The 22,947-nt window shown below is 41.3% G+C and overlaps 1 protein-coding gene across 1 annotated transcript; it reads left to right on the top strand.

Moving 5' to 3' along the window:
- The first annotated feature begins 17,427 nt into the window (after positions 1 to 17,427).
- Positions 17,428 to 19,788, top strand: LOC124323770 (kinesin-like protein KIN-14N). Its single transcript, XM_046784347.1, is given in 7 exon segments — positions 17,428 to 17,478; positions 18,611 to 18,790; positions 18,793 to 18,868; positions 18,933 to 19,085; positions 19,173 to 19,359; positions 19,421 to 19,603; positions 19,605 to 19,788. Coding segments are annotated over 7 exon segments (1,014 nt in total).
- Positions 19,789 to 22,947: the final 3,159 nt, after the last annotated feature.

Here is a 22,947-nt window from a genome sequence, read left to right as displayed (position 1 = left end):
AAAACGAGTAGGAAAAGTAACGTCGTCTCGAAAATAGTATCGAACGATATCAACAATAAGACTGTGGTGCTGGGGGGGTCTCAAAGGGAAGCCTTGATTCGAGTTTGATTCCCGGGGAGTGAAAAAACAAAAACGAAATGTAAGTCAGGTGCGTCTTACTTTGTCTCGTTTAAGGAGCGAGAAAGGCAATGTGCCTTTTGCCGACGGATCGGTGCTGGGCCATTTTTCTTTCTTTTGTTTGTATCGGGCCTTTTGTAGGTTTGCAGGTGTCATTGCCACGAAGCTGGTGGCGATCGATGATGATTTTGACATGGGGGTCTCCACTACAGAGAGTTGCTTAAGGCGAAGGGGGACGTCGATATTGAATTTTATATGGGATATAGAGAGAAAAAAAAAGCTTATTCTACTAAAAAAAAGGGCGCGAGGTTAAAACCGACTCGCTGGATAAGTATAATTAATTTGGTAGGTCATTTTGTTTCAATACGGGCCTCGTCGGGAAATTTACTCTTCCATTCAGTAATTTTCCCACCTTATTTTGTTTTGTAATCAAGAATTCCACTTATTCCGTTTTCAGGGCAGGGTGAACAGATTAATACTATTGCATTCCCTTCCCACTTTTGTTTTCTTAAATTTTTTTCCCTTCCCTACGAGGTGAAATCTCGCCCCACAGTCAGAGCTGTATAGCGTTTTCCATCAATTTCTATTTGGAAAACGGATGTTTTCGTTTGGCTTTTTCTTTTGGGGGACTAAATTTGGTTTGTCGTTTCATATTTGTCTTTTCACGTTGAAGATATACCAACGTCGCCATTCGTACACTATGAACGCCAATCAGTTTCGTTCGTTCGTCATAGTACGTTCATCATTGAACGTCAACATTTCCACCCTTCCGTCATGGAAGCCCGTGGGATAACGTTTCCCTTTCCCCCGTTTCCCGCGGGCTGAATTTAATATTTTTCCCTTTTTAATAATAATGCCTCGACACTCTCTGCCGTGTGTCTTATGACAGCGCCCTAGCTTTGGCGATGGGTGCCTCGCCTAATTCGCTGTCATAGCGGGCAAGCGTCTGACGGTTTCGGCGATGCAACAATTTAATGTAGCCCCCTTGAAACACGTTTCAAAAATCTTTTCTTTTTGTAAAAAACTTCTCTTCCCTTTGAGAAAACGCTTTAGAAAGTTAATCAAACGTAATTTTCCGTTTCTTTTTTTTTAGAAAAATAATGGTTTTGCTCGTTGATCGTTTTTACAATCCTGACATGTTCAAAAGATGATCCTCTGACGTCACTCGCAATTAACAAACTATTTGAGGTGGTTTGTTACTACTTTCCTTCTTTTTCCTTTATTCTTTGTCTCGGAAAAATGGAGGGGTGTGGGGACCTCCAGTTGGACAAAGGTTCTCTTTGCAACAAACGATTTAAAGAAAAAAAAATTCGGCTTTTTATGGTCTGTATCGTGGTGCATAAATATGCCCTTGTAAATAGTGCGATACGAATGACGGAAAAGCACTCGGAAATTACAGTTTTACATTTTCTATTGGAACTCTTCCCCACGTGTGGTGAACAACGTGATTTATTTATTCTCGAAATTTTTTTTCTAACCGAAATTCCTTAAATATTAACTCGCGGGATAACTTGGAGCGAGACCAAAAATTTCGCGTTCCCCGTTATAACCCGAATAAAAAAATGATATTGAATAAGGGAAGAAGTTATCGGACAAACTAAAAACAATAAAGTTACGAAAATCAAAATTTTCGGAGCGATTTATTCGCAAAATTTGTCCACCAATCATGTGGCAACCACAAACAGCGGAAAACGCGGAAAAACAAAACTGCAATCCGTAGTTTTCGTTCTCTAGCTCGGTCCATATCCCCTATTTTTAAATCGTTGATTCAAATAACAAAACGTGATCTGGTTTCCATCACCACACGGATATTTTCCGTGATTCCCTTTTTCTATCACATTACTGTCAAAGAACGGAGCATTACCGCCTGTTTGTTTGAAAATCGGTGACGCAAGCTACGATTATTCCGGCCCATTAATTCCTTTTCTCGTTCCGTATTTTGACTGTTTTTCTCTGTCCCCATTTTCTTTGTTCATACTGGTTGCTTCTTTGGTGCAATTAGTAGAAGCAAAGATGGGTTTTATGACAATTTGCAGCCGTAGGCTGTCTCGTTCTCCCTTTAGCTCTGTGGCTTTGGAGGGAGAAAAAAAACGGCGGATCGTCCGACCAACCAGGTGGCGGAAATTAAAGCTTGCATATCAGAATGCAAAATCTTGGGAAGAATCAAAGAATTTAAAAAAATAATAATTTCGTCAGCCTATTTTACTTTGTTTTTCTCCCTTTAAACCATTTCATTGTAGGCCCCTGAAAAATCTCCTTGGTTCCGGGTTGCAAGGGAAAGTTATTTAAAATTAGCTTTTGAGAGTATAAGTTTCAAACGAAACTCTACACCTATCAAGTCAGCATCTGGGCCTTGGTAGAGGCTTGTCTGAGCTTGCATGGCAGCCGGTCCGGCGGCAACGCTCATTTTGCCGACGGCTTTTCTTTTTCTTGGATTCTTTCACCGATGCTTTCCAACTAATTATGTTGAATTGATTGGATAAAAAAAAAACTTGGGGGCAAGACAATACTATCCGCATCGCATGTGATCTGGATGCGCCCTTTCTCCGCTGTAATGTGGAAGATATAATTTAAAAAATATATACCGGAATAGCTCTCAAATGCAGCTACTGTGTTCGTACCAATCAGATGGTGGAGGAGCCCTCCTTCGCCTTACGACTTTGAGACGCAGTATGCGCTCGAGGCGAACTACTTGGCTACTCTGCTGACCAGTAATTACTCTAATCTCGTTTTATCGCCAGATTTGGAATCCAGTAAGTCTTTTCGACGGCTTTCTTGCCGACACTTTCTAGTTAATTATTTGAATTAATTGAATGAAACAAAACCCGAAGCCCGTGGGGAACGGGAAGCCGTACTTAAAATTATGGTACAGTAGCTTAGTACTGTAGGAGGCCCGTCGCTACTTGTTTCCGCTGCAGGACGCACACGGTAACACAGCTTTGCATTACGCAGTTTGGACGATGCGGGAAAACGGTTGGGGTTGCAGCGGATATAACAGTGTTATTACTACACCTTCGCAAATAAAAGACTACTAGTGGTCCGCTGCAGCTTTCAACGATACTGTCATCAACGACTACTGTCGTCAACTAATCGACGTTGTATGGGCGTAAAATACTAGAAGACCATTGAAACGCTCGTCGCGTTTGTGCGTAAAACAAAAAAAAATTGTACGCGGAAGGCGTCGAAATGCTAAAAAAAGGAGACGTTGATCTACGGACCGACGGCTTTTACCTCGCGTCTTAACAATCGAAGCAGTAACAAATCGATTTCTAGCGGAGCGAGCGATTAGACGCATACGAACTTCTATGCGAATGAATGTAAGCTTATCGCAAATATGTACTTTTTTAAAATTTTTAAAATTTTAATCCTTGGAGCATGAGCGTTAAAAAAATTAAAAGAAAATTTAAACGCGTGTCGCGTTTGTGCGTGTGCGTGGCGGTAGCCTCGCCCACTTCTAGATTGTCGGGTCATGGACCGCTTTTTCTTGAATTTACGAATAAGACAACACACAAAAAAAATATATATCCCTGTCGCTTTCCGCCTTAATTTTCAAACGGGTCGAAGTCTTTTACTTCGTGTTTTTACAAGATTGAAGTAGTAACAAAACGATTTTTAATTGTACGGCGAATAGGCTTATTAGACGCATACGAACTTCTATGTTATTAACTGGGGGGAGTTATAACTGGGGCTTGTAGTCCTAACGATTACTAAAGAAAAACAAAAATGCTTTTGTTTATTTTGTTTTCATGATTAGAAAACTTAATAAGTAGACGTGCATAGATAAATTCTGGTAAAGCTACTGGATTAAAAACTTACGGAAACATTGGCATCGCTCATCTGTATTGTCGCGCAACAAGAGGAATACGCGGAATGGGCGTTTGTAGACGTGTCGGAGAAAGGACTTGTCCCATCTCCTCGTACAAACCGCAAAAATATATTTATATGAAAAAAAATATATATTTTGCTGTTGCGTTTGGCCTAGCTTTTAAAGTTAACGTTAAATCACACTTAATTTTCGGAGACCGTGGTTATTGCAACAATTAATCAGGGGATCGCCCTTGTCTATTTGTCTTCCGCGATTTCTAGGGGGTCGCTGGTTATGTAAACCGGTGGCGAAGTGTCGCCTGCATTAAGATAAAGGGTTAGCCCGGGTGTTTCTAATGGATCAACCGTTTCATATTCTATCGCAATTTCTTCCTCCCCCGTCCTAAAATAAATTGTTCTAGTCGGCGGGGTTACTTGACGGTTGCTCAATAAAGCTAGCCCTATTATTCTTTTTCTCGCCGCCGTATTTTGGTCGTTAAACAGTATGCAATACTGTGTTGAAGAATAAAACAAGGAACACATTTAGTACTTCAATCTCAGCAAGGAACTCTGTATTCTCAGTTAATATGGCTCTCCCATAGGGCAAACATGTGCTGACGCACATCGTCACTTGGATAGGACAAACTGTCCAACAGCACATACATATATTCACATACATGGATAGACAAGCAATAACGTGTGTAAGCATGTATACCTGTGAGTTAGAAGATAAGGTTACACTAGATGGAATATCGAGATACCTTTAGTACTGTATAGACAATTTAAGTTGTGACTACTTTAGGTGAATGTCAGAATGAGAGAGAGAGCGATATAACACACGAGGCCTGAGCTGAGTGTCTGCTAGGGCAGGGTATAGAAGGTAGAGACATACAGTAGGGCTAAACAGCACCCTACTTATTATTTGCTACAGAACATATTTCAACATTCTCCTTCAAATTATAAGTAGCTGAATCTTTCACGAGTACCACACCGATCCTTCCGCGTAGATCTTCCAGCCGAGGTCTTGGTAGTGGCTTTGTTAGCATGTCGGCCAGCTGGTATTCCGTGCCGATATAAGTTACATCGATCCTACCGGCTTTTTGCTGGTCACGAACAAAAAAGTATTTTACTTCGATGTGTTTAGTCTTTTGATGATGCTCTGGATTTCGGATAAGACTTATTGAGCTCTGGTTGTCACATCGAATTTGAACGGTCTTGGCTTCACAATTTTTGATCTCCGAGAGTAAGCGCTGGATCCAAACAGCCTCCTTAGCTGCTTCGCAGGCAGCCACAAATTCTGATTCTGTGGTAGACAGAGAGGTGCACCGCTGTCGCCGACTGGCCCATGACACTGCTCCACCTTGGTAGATGAAGGCATATCCAGACGTTGATTTTCTGGTATCCAAATCTCCCTCGTAGTCAGCGTCGGTGTAACCTATTAGCTCGTCATGGTCGTTTCCATTGAAGCAGAGCCCGTAGTCTGAAGTTCCATGTAGATAGGAGAAAATTCGCTGAACACCCTTCCAGTGAACTAGCCCTGGGTTCTGACAGTGTTGGGCAACTTGGCTCACCGCAAATGCGATGTCCGGTCGGGATAGTACCATAATGTACATAAGGCAGCCTACTGCTTCACGGTAAGGGACCTTTGTCATCGCCTCCATCGCTCTTTCATCAGTGGGACACATTTGTGATGTGAGACGACTGTTTGGATCTGCCGGTATCACTTATGAATTGCATTCAGCGAGATTGAATCTGCTTAGGTGAAAGAGGGGGTGAGATATATAATGCAAACACTTTATAAAACAAAAACAAAAACTACTGCTGTACCTTTTTAACACCTTTGTTATCAGATGATGCTGGCTTAGATATATCTTGCGCTGACCCCGATCTCTTATGATATCCAGTACAATGAAACGATCTGCTGGTAGACATCGAATCTGGAAGTGAGTGCCAAGATACTCAGTCATTTCCGTAAGAAGATGTTTCTTGTTGCTCATTACTAATCCGTCGTCAACATAGATTGCCACAATCGTTATTTCTCCCTGTTGATGGCGGAATAGTATGAAAGGGTCGGCTGCGCTTTGAGTGAGACCAAACTTCAGTAGGAAAACACTGAACTTTTGATGCCAGGCTCTTGGTGCCTGTTTGAGGCCATAAATGAATTTCTTCAGTTTGCATACATAGTCCGATTTGTTCTCCTCAAGGTATCCTTCCGGTTGTTCCATATGCAGGTCTTCTTCTAGGTCACCATAAAGGAACGCCGTTTTTATATCTAGCTGTAGCATGTCGAGGTCTTCCCTGCTTGCTATGGCCAGGATCAATGGAAGTGAAGTGTGCTTTACTACTGGCGCAAATGTTTCTTTGTAATCGATTCATTTTCTTTGGCTGTAGCCCTTGGCTACCAGGCGAGCTTTATATCTTGTAGCAACTTCATTGTGACCAGGATTGATCTTGAAGACCCATTTGCATTTTATTGGGACTTGGTTTGACGGAAGTGGTACTAGTGTCCAAGTTCCATTTTCAATTAGGGATGAGTACTCTTCGTCCACTGCTTTCTTCCATAGAATTCCCTCCTGAGATGAAAGTGCGTCGTTGTAGTTTGTTGGCTCATCAGGAACGTCGCTGTATTGTTCCAAAGACATAAGACTCACACCTCGTTTTTGATTTTCAATTCTCCTAGAATGTCTTGTTGGCTCGAGCATCTTCTTGGTAGTAGAGCGTGGTTTGGCAGCAGCTGGTTCGTTTTCGATTTCCACTGCTTCCGGCTGTTCATCATTTTGCACTGCATCGCAGACTGTAACATTGATGTTTGGAACTTCTACTGGTGGATTGTTTGGTTCTTCTACTGGTGGATTGTCCGGTTCTTCTACTTGTGGGATCTCATGTACCAGTTCTCGATTCTGTATGTGGCTCGTTGGTAGCATGAAGCGGAGGAAGGTGACTTGATCTTCCAGTTCTGGGGCGCTCTGTGTTGTTTCTGGAATCGCACCCTCGTTGATCCTAATGTCACGGCTGATTTTCACTTTTCGGGTAACTGGATCCCAGATTCTGTAGGCTTTGGATGTGTCACAATATCCAACTAGAATCCCTTCCATACTTTTTTCATCTAGTTTCTTTCTTCTTTCGTCCGGAATATGAATGAATGCTTGTGAGCCGAAAACTCGGAGATGGGACAGGTCTGGTTTCTTTCCAAACCAGATTTCGTAAGGGGTGACTGTATCAGTGATTGACAGTACTCGATTCCGGATGTAATTCGAGTAATTTGCAGCCTCAGCCCAAAGTTCTATAGGAACCTTGAGATGGAGAGAAAAAAAGGAGCTTATTGGATGATGCATATAATACAAGAAAAAAAAAACTTTACTTTTCTAGCGAATAGTAGGCAGCGAGTTGACTCCATTTCAGTTCTGTTATATCTTTCGGAGACGCCATTTTGTTGTTGGGTATAGGCTGCACTCATCTCATGTCGAATACCTTCACTTTCTAGCCAGTCGTTGAAGCTTTTCCCCACATATTCTCCTCTTCGGTCGGTTCTGAGTGTGTTGACGGCTTTTCCCTTCTCAACACGCAGTCGAACTGTATAGTTTTTAAACTTCTCTTCTACTTCGGATTTGCGTTGAATGAAGGTCACAAAGGCTTCAAATGTAGGCACACCGGATATTTTGCACGTGACTGCCCGGAAACGCATAATACCCCGAACGGAATATACAGACCCCCAAAACAAAATACCGCGGAACAGCTTAATCCTTGGAACCGGGGAAACTAGAGACCACCAATTGTAACGTTAAGCAAAATGGTGGACCTTGTCCGATGTCCCGGCAGACTGTTAATCAAGTAAAAGAAATTAGAAAAACAAAGCACCTCGACTTAAAATTCAAGTCAAGAGTGTAAAATTTAACGGCCTTTTAGGCAGCGACGCCGTAAGAAGTTTAATTGTTAAAGATGTATTTAATAGGATAAAAAACAAAATCAAATATTATAACGCTGAAGCCCCGGTCAATTTATACGGTGTAGAGAACACCAGATTGACTACAATGGGATTAATAACCCTAGAAATATTAGTTTTAAACAATAATCTTCTACAGGACTTTATCGTTGTCGACAGAATTAGCGAGGAATATATCTTAGATCTTGACGCTTTATATGAGCATAAATTCATTATTGATGGAAGCGAGAGGAAGATTTACAGGGTCAAGAAGACAACTTTGCCCGATTCTGCGCCAACAATTATGGCAGGAAAGAAGATCACGATTAAGCCTCTTAGTGCCACTGTCGTTGAATCGGAAGAGAATGGGGCACAGCTTCCTCCAAATCTTGCGTTTTATCTGAATAGAGAAAGGGTCATTAGGACAGGCGGATACTTGGTACAGATTCCGGAAGAATTGTCAGCCGAGGACTGTAAGAAACCGTATATTCGGGAATTCTACAGAAAACATCCACTGGCATCTAACATCACCATCCAGCCGGCAAAAAGCCACGAGGAAGCACTGGCTCCCCAAAACCCGAACCAGAAGGATGGACAAATCGTTCAACTGGTGCAAAAACTGAAAATTGCCATATATGGGGAGAACTGGGACACCACCCGAAAGTTATTCAACGGAATCCTAGACGTGGATCCACTTCATCACAGAACTCCCGTACCACCTCCGACCGTCCAAGAAAAAGAGAAATGAGCCGAAGCGTCCGCGGCGGGACGGAGCCGATCCGTCAACAGCAACCCAGCCGGGGGCGTCGACAAAAAAATAAGAAGAGTGTAAAAAGAAGAAGAGTGTAGAGTAAAGCACACTTCAGCAGCCGAGCTTTTCTTGAAAAGTCGTATATTTTTGGTTAACTTTTCGTTGTTTGTTCAAATTTTAATTCGTCCTCCCACAACGAACCAGTGTGTCGTCCAGGCAGCCGTTCTTCGGGAAGAACTACAGCCAAATTAGAGATTGAACACACCCCAGAAGGAGAACACCAGGAATCGTTTTGTTAGCGTTGAACTTGATGTCCATCAAGAGAGATACATTTGATCTTCCGGATGATGACTATATAAACCCTGTCTGTCACTATAGTTTCGCTCTTCTCCTGCTGTTACTACTGTAATCTATCTGTAACAATACAACATTTAACTAGCCCCGCTTGTTGCTTCATCTCCTGTAAATGTATGCCACCGACTAGTCTCACCTAGAGAGTGAGACGCCGTCCTGATAAGTTCAAAAAATTCTCGATGGACGGGTGATCTATCTACTTTTCACACAAACAACACTTCGAAAAGAGGCGTCCCCTCTAGAAAAACAACTATATAAGGCGAATAAAACAAACGAATGGTCAGTCGACAATTGTCAATTATTCCTTAAAACAAAACAAAATTTGCTCCCTTTATATGGAAGAAATTTACGGCGTGCACCGAAGGACGAGCTCAAGAAACCACACACCGCATCCAAGAATTAAAAAAATCGCGTGTTTTAATGGTTCCAAAACGGAGAAGAAGAGAACGACAGAGAAGAAGACTCGCCCTACATATTTTTCTTTGAGGATTGCGAAGGAAAACGAAACGAGCAGAAGGATGTCAACTTTAGTTCACTGACCAGGTAAGAAAAATTCGACATGTGGGCGTCAGGAGTTACATCGACGGTGACCAAGCTGGAGCCATGCACAACTTGCAGGGGCAAAAAATGGGGGATCGCTATCAGGATCAGTGCTCCCGTCAACGTATGTATTCTGGGAGAAGTTAACCAAAAGTAAAAAAAGAAGAAGGACCCCCTGTTGGTGCAAAAATTGCGCGTCAGCGTTGCTGAACCAAAGTTGGTTGCATAAACCGATTAAAGAAAAACTGTCTGCTGTCACCGCCAGTTGTCAACTCTCTTCTCTTCTTGAAAAGTGTCTCTCTAAAATATCGCTCTCTTGTGTTTCACAAATTCAACTGTATAGAAGGTAAAGAAAGACATTCAAACAGAAAAAAATGAAATCTTGTGTGTAAAATCAATTCTAATCAGTATAACTTCCAACACCCCCTTACTCCTTTATTTGCGACGTATGCCACACCAAAAACAACAATGGACTACGTGAAAGCGCCAGTTCGTGAGCTGATCGACGTAGATTTATGAGCCAGCAAGATTTATGGTTGGACTGAAGAAAAAGCAAGGGAATTCATACAGAAAACCGAAGAAGTGGAGCCGGAGCCGAAGCATCCGCGGTGGGACGGAGCAACTGAGCCGTCAACCGCAGCCCAGCCGGGGCTGTCGACAAAAAAAGAAGAGTAGAGTAAAGAATACTTAAAGCTTACAGTAAAAAAAACAACGTGCTTAACTTGTATTGAATGCCAAGCATTTGAAGACAACTTCAAAACCCAACAGGTTGCCAAAACAGTCTTCTACTCTTCCCTTAGCCAGAAAAGAGGAGAAGACAACGAAGAAGAAGAACGTAACGTTTACATCTGTGACCGTTGTCACTTCTTGGAAGCGAAGAGGACGCGTTCCAGTGACTATTCGGGCGTTAAACCAATCAATTAGATCGTCTAGTCCGCGACAGAATCGACGGCTCTCAAGGTAGCCGGTCTGACAAAGTTCGACAGGAGCCTTTTTTTCCTTGACAACCGTGTGAATATTCCCAAAATTAAAGAATTGAAGACCCAGTCGTTGCGGCTACGGATTTTTTAATGTCCGAGGGATGACGATAGTAATTCCGTTGGAGATATGGGATGAGGCCTGCTGACAACCTTCCATCCGGGAGTTTTACGAAAAATATCTGATGGTGGTGGAAATTGTCATCCGAGCTGGTGAGAACCATTAAGTGGCCCTGAACCGCCAAGACTCGTGCACAGAGAACCACACCATAAGACTCCGCGACCGATTGAACCATGCCATCACGTGGGGAAATTGGAAAACGGCAAAAAAACTATGAAACCAGTTCCTAGATGTTGACCCGCTTCATCGTAGGACTCCACCACCACTTCCACACCTCAAGAAGGTGATGGGGAAGAACCGGAGCCAAAGCGGCCACGGATCGCTGACGCTGACGATTCCGTCTTTGAGGAAAGCAACGCCCGTCCAAGCACTTCCAGCACTGTACCTCCAAATAAGGAGACGCAACTTCGGGGGAGGGAAAGTGATGTAAAGAATCGGCTAGACTCAGATATCATCACAGAGCGAGTGGTGTTACAAAGTCACCCTTGCTATTTGCGAAAGTCTCCTAAGAGGCGATAAGCTTATAATCTGGAAAGTCAGCCATGTTGTTGAAAAAAAGACATTACTTGGCCTTATCTTTTGGTATAAAAAACCAACCCTGCGTCTCATTCTTTAGCTCAGTCTTTCTGGCTCATTCTGTAGTGTAGTTGTCACTTGTTGTGCAGATAACAGACTAGAGTAGGGCATGGGGTAGTAGGGCAGTCACTAGTAGAGGCCTCAGGCAGTACGCTGAGAGTTATCCGTATAAGTTGTAGAAATTGGCTTTGTTCTATCCTATCTGACTTTATTTGTATAATTTTTTAATTTAATTTCCCGTCTAATAATATAGATATACCTTGTGCTTCGCATGAAGTCACGTAAAAGCTAAAATGATTCATACAGAAATTTATATTTAAGTCTTTAAGTTAACGGTTGAAGCAGCCACACGGCCTATACATTCAATACTTTACAAAAATGTTCATTTGTACATGTATGACAATAAAAAATACTGACAGGTATTTCTTTGTATTCAGTAGTAAGTTTTACCGCTTCTCCTTGGCCAGGGAGATGACGAAGATAACAAGGGGCACTCGCACAAGCCCAAACGGCCTTCCAGCCTCAACCGAAATCACCAGCGCAAAACCAGCAGAGCTCTAATCATAGCAACAAGTTTCTAGATTCCAGCTCTCCTTAACAGCAACTGCATTATAAAAAGCAGAGCCAATACCCACAACAACGTATGGGTGGGAATTCCTTTGGTGGAAACCAATATTACTTGAATTGTAAAACAACAACACACAATACACAATGATGCTGCGGGTTTGGGGTCCTTGGTGCTTTACATGTCGACAGAATGGTCAGCTTGCTCGCGATTGTCCTGAAAATCAAGGAAATACTCCCCAAATGTATGGCACCCCACGCCCAGAATATTGTAGGCCAGCTTAAACCTTCCGAACAGGAAAACTAAATACCACCGATTGTTACGTTGGGCAAAACGGTGGACCTTGTCTGAAACCCCGACAAATTGTCGATAAAGTTTAAGAAAATAGGAAGCAAATAGTGCCCCGACTACAGCTGAAAGTCGGTAACGAGAAATTTTGCGCCCTGTGGCGCTGGTGTAAGTTTAATTAATTTTGCAATTTTTCGTAAGTTAATATAATGAATCATAAATTATGAAGCCGAAAACCCGGTCGACTTATATGGTGTAGACAGCATCAAACTGTACACAAGGGCGATAATTACACTCAAGATTTTTGTATTAGGCGATAATCTTCTGCAGGATTTTATCGTCATTGACGGTATCAGTGAAGAATATATTTTAGATCTTAACGCTCTGTACAAGCCCAAACTTATTATTGATGGGAGTGAGAAGAAAATTTACCAGGTTAAAACGACAACACCGGACTTCTTACCTACCAATATTGCAGGAAAGAAGATCACGATCAAGCCTTTTAGTGCCAATGTCGTTGAATTGGAAGGAGGCGGCGGTCAGTTACCCTCCAATCTTGCGTGTTATTTTATTAGAGGGCCGAGATTGCAAAACGTCATATGATTAGATCATTTTATTACTAAATAAGACAATGGTACAATTTTTACAATAGCTTTGGTTAACGAAACGAATCATCCGATAATCTTTCGAAATATTAGGTGATTAGAACTTGAGAATTCAGCAGGGTTGAGAGAGCTACTATTAACACATTTAAAACGGAAGTAAAATCTTCCACATTTATCACCCTGCTACTAGTTGTTTCCCCAGTTAGTCCAGTTCCCTCTCTCACTTTTCATCACATGTTCCGTTTGGAGGATCTGCACCGTTTCTCTCCCCTGTCCGGTGAAAGTAGTAAGCCACCAGCTGACCCTTTCATTAGATAGGATGGAGGACAAAAGAAACCTTTCACTATATACTCCAGCGGTTCAACTCAACAATAAATACATTACGCGACAAGAAACACGAATAAGAAGTATTTAAGCATCCAAAAATATACTTCTCTACCATTCCAAAATCATCCGTCAAATAGTACCATGGCTCTAAGAAACCACCGTATTTATTTTTCTGCCTCCGACTGGGGTAGAATGGAAGATGTCTTCACCGACGACATTCTATTCACTCAAAACCAACTCATGAACCGATCATGATCAATGAGCTAACAGACGACGAAACTTTTGTACAGTCTTTTTCTCGGACACAGTCGCTTACATCGACGTTGAATCTCCAGCTGATATCTGACGATACGCTAGATGAGCTATTTTTCGACACAGACAGCCCCCTAGAACTTACGCACAACAACCTTAACGAAGTCAACAGAAGAAATGCAATGAGCGTTTCTAACTACATCTATAATCTGCAACTACCAGCAGGAGTCAACGGGCGCACCTACTCTCCACAATTACCGGCCAATCCTCGCTATTCCCTTCGCCAATGGAACAACACACCGGTTTCTACAGCTGGAACGGTGGTAAATTAAGCATATGTTTCCGATAACTAAACGTAGAACATAGTTCATCAAACGTTGAAAGATTTCTGGTGCATTAGTTAAACCAAACGATAATCGATTCCACTAATACAAATTGTTATCCACTATCCACACGGTCGCAAAAGTTTCTATGGTGCGGTATGGCCAGGCCCTGGCAGCCAAAGGTGTCCCAGCCCGCCCGCAGAGTCCTCGACATGTTCAGCTCAGCTACTACACCCCTAATAGCATTGTAGGATCCAGCACATGTCATTTTTTACATACCACTCCTTAACCGTGGTTATCGGTTATCAGGGTGGGGGAGAGGGAAAGAGAAAAGAATTCATGGTAGAAAATGGAATTAATGTATAAAAACTAAAACATAGCAATAGCTTCTTTAAAAAAAAGAAAAATACAAGCAGATCTGAAATCCAATATTGGAAATCAACTTGAAACTTGAAAAAAAAAGAAAGAAGTAGTAAACGTTTTGAAAAGATTACATCAGCGCATTAGGGATGAACAGGCAACATTTTCCAGCTTTTTTTGTTCTCTTTGCGCACACCCAGTAATTTTTTCGACCACAAAAAAAGCAAATGAGTTACCCTTACAGTGGCAACGTATATTGTCATTACTATCGGTAAGATTATATTGGAACTCTGATTAGTCCTTTGATCGTTTCAGGAAATCGTTAATGTTTTGATTTTTACCGCGTAACAATTCCATGTTACTGTTTTGGTTTTGTAGTAGTAGCGGATTTCTTCAAAAATTGTCTTCCAATTCCAACCGCAAGCGTTTTTCTTCGAAAAGTTGGCGTTCCAGTATATTCACCCTCTCGTTCAAATTTGAGTAATTGAGCGCTTCCTGTTGGGTTTTGTGCTCACGGTGAAGTTCCAACGGCTTTACCCTAGGTTGCTCTCTGTGCATCACTGGTTTGGTGGTGGTTTGGGCACTAGAGCGGTAACGCAAGTCCTTTGTCGCAAGTCCTGTGTCGATACTTCGCTGGCCAGTAAGTTTGGGCGACTCAACTACTCCATGTCTTTGACGATCAGTTAGTTCGCTGGAGAAATATCACTTCATCTTCTTCAAAAAAGTGTGGATCGGAACAAGTTGGTAAATTTGGTAGCTTCTTCTTCGGCTGCCGAAACTGGCCAGGTAACTGCTGGAACGTAAATTTTGCCGAATTTGAGTTTGAGAAAAAATGTGTTATTTTTGGTTGTTTCATAGTAGCATTACTAATAATATTTATGGTGGGAATGGATGATGTTGGAGTTGATTGATTAGATTGGAGAAAACAATTGACACTTTCTTTCAATTCAGGTGGTTGCACAATAGGTAAATGCAGTATAGCTGGTTGAGCAATTGGAACCGGGGAAGATTCGTAACCGAATTTTGGTATTCATAGCCGGTGGATGGCATGAGAACAGAAGTAGTTGGAACAACATTAATCTTTCTTGTAGGTTGCGCATGAGCGATCGGCGCATACCGATTTGTTGAACTGGGTTAACTCTGTTTTCCCGACTGTTGTTTAACGGTTGGCGTCGTTGGAACTGGTTGCACCGGCATGAAAGAACATTGCGACGTAGATGGCGCCGGAGAAGGAGCAGCCGTTGGTGGCACAACTCCAGGATTACGAACTTCCATTTCACGAAGGTGTAACTGTAATATTTGCTACGGAAAATGAAATTATCGTTAGCTTGGAAATTGTTATTTAAAAAATAAATATTGATGACTTACCAGAGATTCCTGATCCAGCAACGCTTCGAATTTCTGAATCCCAAAAACGGTGGTTGACATCAAGCGCAAAGCTGCTAGAATTTTTGGGGTAGCCAACTTTGTTGCAATTGAATAATATTTTGATATGGAGTTTGCGAATTCCATTGCATGTTTTTTTAGGTGCTAGGTTAACCCAGAATTGTCATTGAATGTGCTTTTGCAGAATTCAGAGAGACACATTTCTTTAGCTTTCGGAGGATCTTGATTCATTTTGTAATGTGCAACCTTCCCATTTGTATGAAAACCATCTGGCTTTAATGCTGTTATTTCTTCTGTAATTCAAAAATTGTTATTAATAATGGAATTCTGTTAATTTTAATTAAACTTATACCTAGAATCCTGTCTGCAATTTGGGTTTTTTCTTTAATTGCGTTAAATTTTGTTTTTTTTTCTATAGAAAGAATCTATTGCACTTGCAAGCGTGAACTTTTCAAAACAGATCTGCCCTTGTTGAGTATTTTTCTAAATTAAAAGAAAATAATAGTTAATTGCTTACTAATTGATTTTTAGATAACTTACTATACCTCGTTAACTTCGCGGAAATTAATTGACATGGATTTGAATTGAAAATTTGAAATCCAAATAGATCGCATAGCATGGCGGCACATCCAAAGGGGGTACAACCAACAATATTATTTATTTGTTTCAGGATATCTTCCATTTCACTTCTCCTTTTTTTTATTCCATCAAAAGTTTGTTATCTGTTTAAAAAAATAAAAAAAAATAAAGTAAATATGGCAAATTTTAATTAAATATTTAGTTTTTGAAATTTCAGAAAAAAAGAAGAAAAAAAAGAATAAAGAAAAGAAAAGAAAGAGTAAAGAAGAAAAGAAGGAAAAGAATCGCAATCTGTCGTGAAACAACCGAATCCCACATTCATTTTACTGGAATTTGACTTTTACATCTATTTTTTTGGTTTTTCCAGTGACGATTGCCTGGGCAGCGATAATGGACTTCCGACGACTCTCATCAACGGATCGTCTTCCTCATCGGGACACGTTCTACACCACCAACACGGCGGAGTCGGCGGGAGCGACTTGCTGTGAGAATTGAAGCACAACAGTTTCACCCTGGGCAACAAGCTACTCTTCGACAACGGCGTCCACAATCCATCCGGAAGTGGCGGATTGATAACCGCGTCCTGGATCATGAGTTTCCTGATTGCCTCGCAGTTCGGCGGAGGATGGAAGGATTCGCACGCCAGTAGCCGGCAGTCACACCTACCATCGGCGGCCTTCGCCAGTTACCATTCATCCGGAAGCCACTGCTACGACTGCGGATCAGTGGCCACGGTCACGGCACAAGTGCGGCAGTGCTGCGAGACAAACAAGCCAGAGAAGGTGGTGAAGGAAGGGCAAAAAGGTTTCAAGCAAGGGTATAAAGGTTTCAACCATGGGCACATGACCAAATACCTGCAAACGCTCCAATAGTTCCAATTCCTGCAGTCAATCCGATTCTGGAAGTGGATCTCATTCCGGCAGTCGATCAGACTCCGGCAGTCGATGGAGAAATTGCACATTATGCGTCAACTTTAATGGAGACACCGCTGTGGCAAGAAGGACAAAACAACCAAGAAATGTAAAACCATATTTGTGTATACAGAAAATATGAAACATTGAGAAATAATAAATACTTACGTTCGGGCAAAACATTTTTATCGGTTTTTGAACTGGGATTTTTATTTTCTACATTTTCCTCTGATTCTTGATTGCTAACAATATTTCAATATTATGTAGTTTTCGCAGTTTTATCTTTGTCATATCTTACTCTGACTGTATGTCACGCTAAAAAATTGGAAATTCCAGCAAAATCTGTAATTTTTTTTTGTTATGTTCCAGAGCTAACAATGACACGGTATGGTTAATTGGTTATGCAACCAAACCGTGTAATAAATTATTTTCCGGCGAAGAATTTTTAATGGCTTCAGATTAATATATGGAGGAAAAATTCGTTCCACTAGAGACTATAAGTCCAACATTACATGGCTATCTCACCACAATGTTTACCGGTAATTATACAATCAATTGTTTTATTAACCAAGCTTACATTTCCTCTGATGTAAAAAAATATCTTCCCGAGCCATAATCAATCTACTACTACTACGACTACGGGACTCAGCCGCCTTTATTCTAATCAATATGGCCACAGCTCTTGCCACCCTAAAAGGGGCTAAGCAGGAAGGGGATGAGGTAATAAATTTGAGCTTTTTGCGTGTAATAAATAGTAATAAAGGTTCAAATTGAGGTAGTATGTGGGATTTTGATAGAAGGGAGAAAATGCGAAGTAAAATTCGAGAACGGGTTCGCGGGGAAGGAGAAAATGAGGATTTATCGAGTCCATGTACATACGAGGTAAATCGTTAACGACCTGTAGGCATACTTGCCATCGTTAACCAATTTTTTTTTGTAAAAGGTTTCAGTGCGAGAGCACAAATACAACATGCTATCTGCATTATAGCCGAAACGACAATGTCAAACCCCACATGATAGATAAACATGAGGAAGAGCCAACACCCACCAAGAAAACGAGGCCCCCTCTGGCCGACGTGCCTCGTGGATTATAGACGGAAAGGCAACTCTGGAGGAAGGCAAGTCCAAAAAGGCAATTGCCTTTTTGATCAGGCCAGTTGCCTTTTTGGAAGACCGAGGGGGCCGAACTCCAGTTGGGCCGAAATCCAGGTGGGCCGAAATCTGAGTGGGCCGAGACTCAGACAGCAGACATACGTCTCGCTGGAGGTCTCAGAGAAGAATGGTACCTCTTGGCCTACCAGAGGGCGCTTATAAAGGTCCGCACGGCTTAGGCTCCGCCCACTTGTGGGCCGAGATCTGCCCCCTTTGGGCTGAGATGGGGAAAAATAGCTACAACGCCATCTGCACGGTTATATTTAGGCTCCGCCCAATTGTGGGCCGAAATTCAGTCAGGTGGGCCGAGATTCGGGTGTTAAGTTAAGATGTTAAGCCCACTCGGATTTCGGCCCACTCGGATTTCGGCCAACCTGAATTTCGGCCCACCTGAATTTCGGCCCACTCGGATTTCGGCCCACCTGAATTTCGTACCACCTGGATTTCGGCCCACCTGGGTGGAGCCTTAAGAGAGCCGTGCAGTCCTTTAGAAGCGGCCTCTGGTAGGGCAAGAGGTACCATTCTTTTCTGAGACCTCCAACGAGACGGATGATCGCAATGACGATGACGATGATGATGATGACGAACGCAACTGATTTTATTTTTAGGCTCGACTTCGGCAAAAGGAAACTCTTAGGCGAGTTCAACACGAAATAATACAAGAACTCCGAGGAAAAAATCGCGTGTTTAGCAGAATTAGACAAGTCATTCCTTCGGACAAAATGCCTGGAAAAAAAACCCCGCGCATTTGAGAGTTCTACAAGATAATTCTCTACAAGTATCCGATGGCAAAGAGCCTCAACGATTCAAGTTTGATCAAGTGTTTGGTCCTGATGCAACTCAACAGAAAGTTTTTGAAGAGATAAAACAATTGATTCAAAATCGGCAGTCGACGGTTACAATGTTTGCATTTTTGCCTACGGGACAACAGGTTCTGGCAAAACTTTCACTATGGAAGGTTAGTTTTGCCTTTATTTAAAAAAAAAAAAAACTTATGTCGTTATATTTTCCTATTACAACAGGCGGAACTGCTGGATCTGAATCAGAGGGGATGATCCCACGCTCTATGCGTTTCATTTTTGTTTTATGTGAGTCTTTAAGAGCCATAGGTTGGTCCTACAAGATCGCAGCTTCTATCTGTGAGATCTACAATATCAACATACGGGATCTACTCGGTTCTTCTGATCGTCGACAATGAAATTACCGTCACGACTCTTAAGGTAAGATAACTTTTTTAAAAATTTCTTTAATTTGTGTGGTAAAAATTCAACATTTTTCTACCCAGGTTGGAGAGGTTACAAACGAACAACAGGTACAAAACTTACTTGCCAGGGCTCAGCAACAGCGCGCCGTTGCTTCAACCAACTGCAATGAGCATTCTTTACGCAGCCATAGTGTTCTGCGTATGAAATTGACAGGAAGAAATGTGAATAATACTGAGACTTCGAACGATAAATTATTTTACATTCCTTTTCGAAATATGCAATACTAAATTTATTTTTGAAAACGCAGGAATCCTTTTCATGGTTGATCTGGCGGGTTCAGAGCGCCTCAAGGAGTCTGGTGCCACGGGTGACAGATTGACTGAGACAAATCACATCAATAAATCCCTTTCTAGTCTTAAAAGCGTGATCATGGCACTTAAAGCCAAGGCAAGCCATATCCCATACCGTGACTCTAAACTGACTTTTCTACTCGGCATTGGGTGGCAGTGCTAAAACGCTTATGCTCATTAATGTTTCTCCTGAAGAAACTTCTATTGATGAGACCATTAACTCTTCGCGATTCGCCACCACATTGAATGAATGTCACCTTGGAACTGCCAAAAAAATAGTTAAACATCACGTCCGCACCACTTACAACCCCCCCCCCCCCTAAAAAAAAAAACAGTCCTTAAATGTTAAAAACACCACCATACAATCGAGATCTCATTATTTATACGAGTGGTAGTAGTGGTAGAACGCAAGAAAACAATATCACGTTTCAACAAAATTGAAGTGGCCGCAAAATCTTTTTGGGAAATGCACAAATTTTTCAAAGAAATCTTCCGCTTACCTGATTATTATTCATGTTCACCATTTTCGTCAGCATCCTGTAAGATTACACAAACACTGTCCGTCTCGCGGTTTGTTTTTTCCCTTTTCCACTATTGTTGTTATATAACCGACTGGCTGGATGACGAGGTCAGTAAAACAAAAAGTTGTGACACGATAAGACCACACGTACACGAGATATAATAAAACTGGAAATAAATGAATCAACCGGTGGCTTTGTTCCAAAATTATACGCAACGACGACGATAAATCCAACCGAGAATTCACTGCTTTTCAATCAAAACGCCGATGGCGAATCGAAACAAATAAAAACTAATGTCCACTTCACGAACTGTTATTTTCTTGCCGTGCGGTTGGCTGATCTGTCCACGATCGGCAGTAAATAGAATTCAAAATCGTTCAATCCGGTTTTCTAGATTGGATCTCTTTTAAATTAAAAAATTTTAATTCGTCATCTTGTGTGGTGTACAGCAATTGCTCGAGAGAGGATGAAGTTAACTCGTAAAGAAAAAAAGGCGATTGGAGAAATGAGCGATGGATTCTTCATTGGACACAAAAACCAGGAGCCCCAGTGACTCCCCTCAACACACACGGGCAGGGGCTGATAACAACCTTTTCTTTCTTTCTCTGATGATCTTAATTCATGGTTCGTTGCCTCTCGAGTTGTCTGCTGTCTGTCACACGAGCCTATCTCTCTCTCTTATCTCTCATCTATTTAACTAACGGTGGGCGATTATGGTGGGCCGCCGTCACAGAGATAAGAGAAACGCTACATCAAAGAGTGCATGGAGTACTATGATGTCAAGAGTCGAATTGGTATTGAAAGAGAGGACTTCATGACAAATGGAATTTATGAGATGAGCAATCAAGAAAGATGGCTATCTCAAGTGTGGTTGGAAATTCCACAAGATATTCGCTGTTGAAGATTTTGAAGAACTGGAGAGGGAAGCCAAGAGTGAAGAATATGTTGCTCCTGAAAAACCTCATAAGGTGAAATACCACACATTTTTTATTGACAACTTCACAACAGAGAAAACTCAGAAACTCATATGTCTAGGTGTGATAAAGCCCAAAAATGAGTTAAAATTGCTGAACAATATAGGAAGACGACCAAGAAATCATTATCTTTAGATGTCTATAGAGCAGATATTGATAATTTCTTCCGAAAGTCTCCAATAAATTTCTTGGGTGAATCGAAAACTAACACTCAGAACAAAGCAACAGTTCTTGCAATGATAAAAGAAGGATTTGAGTTTCATGGACCTGATGGGGTCAGAGTGGTTGGAACATCTTTCACAGTGGCAGCAAACTATATTTGGAGATTGGTGCAAAATTGTCTCATCTATAGCAACTGAACTATCTATTATTCTTCACCAGAATTGAAATCAAAGGAGATGATTATCAAGAAACTCAGATACCATACACTGGACAAATTCTGGATAATCCTTTCGAATTAACCTCATTATTCTATCTAGGATATATTAAAAATAAGAATGAGTCCCCAGAAAAGAATGGAACAACAGCATTGTACGAGAAAATTCTTGGCGTGGAGGAGAAAAGACCTGAAAGAAATTACTTCCTTGGATTTTATGATCACCACCCTTCAAATGTTAAAACCCATGAGTTCTCTGTATCATGGATCAAGTATTTTGTAGACTACTCCCAGGATTACTTAAGAAGATCCATGGATCCACTTACATGAGGCAAATTTAAAATGCAATCCTTCATAAACTCGGAAGTTACACTCTAAAAGAATTGGGAACTCTAAAAGCAAGCAGCTCTTTTAACGAGGAATGGTACCAGTTTGAAGATGGCAATAAGAAGTATTCTAGAAGGCAAGCTGTAAGGCAAGAAATCAAGAATCCGAATGATGTTCTGGCAATCAGTCTCCTCAACCAGGAACTACTTGAATAAGTAGAAAAGCAAGGTTTCATGCATGTTTGCACTTTCAAGAAACTAAAACACGGTGGTCTTAGAGAAATTTGCGTCTTATTGGGAATTCCCGAAAGGATCATTCAACTGGTTATACAAACAATTGCAAAAGCCATGTTCCCTTTCAAAACAATGACAAATCCTGGTCATAAAGCATCTAAATATCATCTTCATGATGCAGAGACAACTGGGAGATTACTTTGAAACAGTGACAGACGCAGCTGATGCTAAACGCTGGAATTAAGGGCACTTTGTTACAAAGTTTACATTAGTTCTCATGTTATTTGTCCTGTTTACATGCATACAATCATTCAGAGATGTATATCCATGTTTTTAGAGAAACAAATCATGGTTGATCAAAATGTTATAGAAATCATTGCCAATAACTTTGAGCTTTTATTAACCAGTAGTGATTTTCTAGCTAAACTACATGGAAATTATTGGGGTAAAGGAACTTATGAAGCAAACTGGATGGGAAAGCCTGGAGCGCAGTACCTGAAGGTTGAAACTGGAATGATGCAACCCATTTTGCATTACACCTCTAGCTTGTTCCAGTGCATAAAGATTCTATTCATAAAGGACTAAATTTCCAGACAGATGAGATTCCACTCATAGAAGACTGCCAAAGAAGAAAATGAAGAAAGAAAAGTCATCATAACACCTACAGTTTCATCAGACGATTCATCGTTCAAGATCAATTTCAAATTTGTGAATCCAAAAGATGTAGTTAGAGCAAACATCACTCTCCTTATCTGCTTGAAGTTTGGAAGTCTTTTTGGCGAAATTCTAGGGATCTATGATTCTGCCAAGACAACAATGTTACTTACAATGGTTGGGAAGTTTTTCTCAGAATTTACATCAACATCAATAACAAAAGAACATCTGTTGTGTAGATGGTTTTTTCTATTTCTCTGCATATGAGGAATTTCGATGGGGTGTTTTTTGCATCTACTACGTCGATTGATGCGGACCCGTAACCCGTGTTAACTTTCGTAAGAACCTCTCTTCCTTGTCGAGATGGCCGGCAACCATCCCTACCAAACCCCTTATA

The sequence above is a fragment of the Daphnia pulicaria genome, chromosome 1, assembly GCF_021234035.1.
Source record: "Daphnia pulicaria isolate SC F1-1A chromosome 1, SC_F0-13Bv2, whole genome shotgun sequence".
Lineage (NCBI taxonomy): Eukaryota > Metazoa > Arthropoda > Branchiopoda > Diplostraca > Daphniidae > Daphnia > Daphnia pulicaria.
The sequence above is the reverse complement of the archived record's forward strand: the minus strand, read 5'-3'. Positions and strand labels throughout refer to the sequence as shown.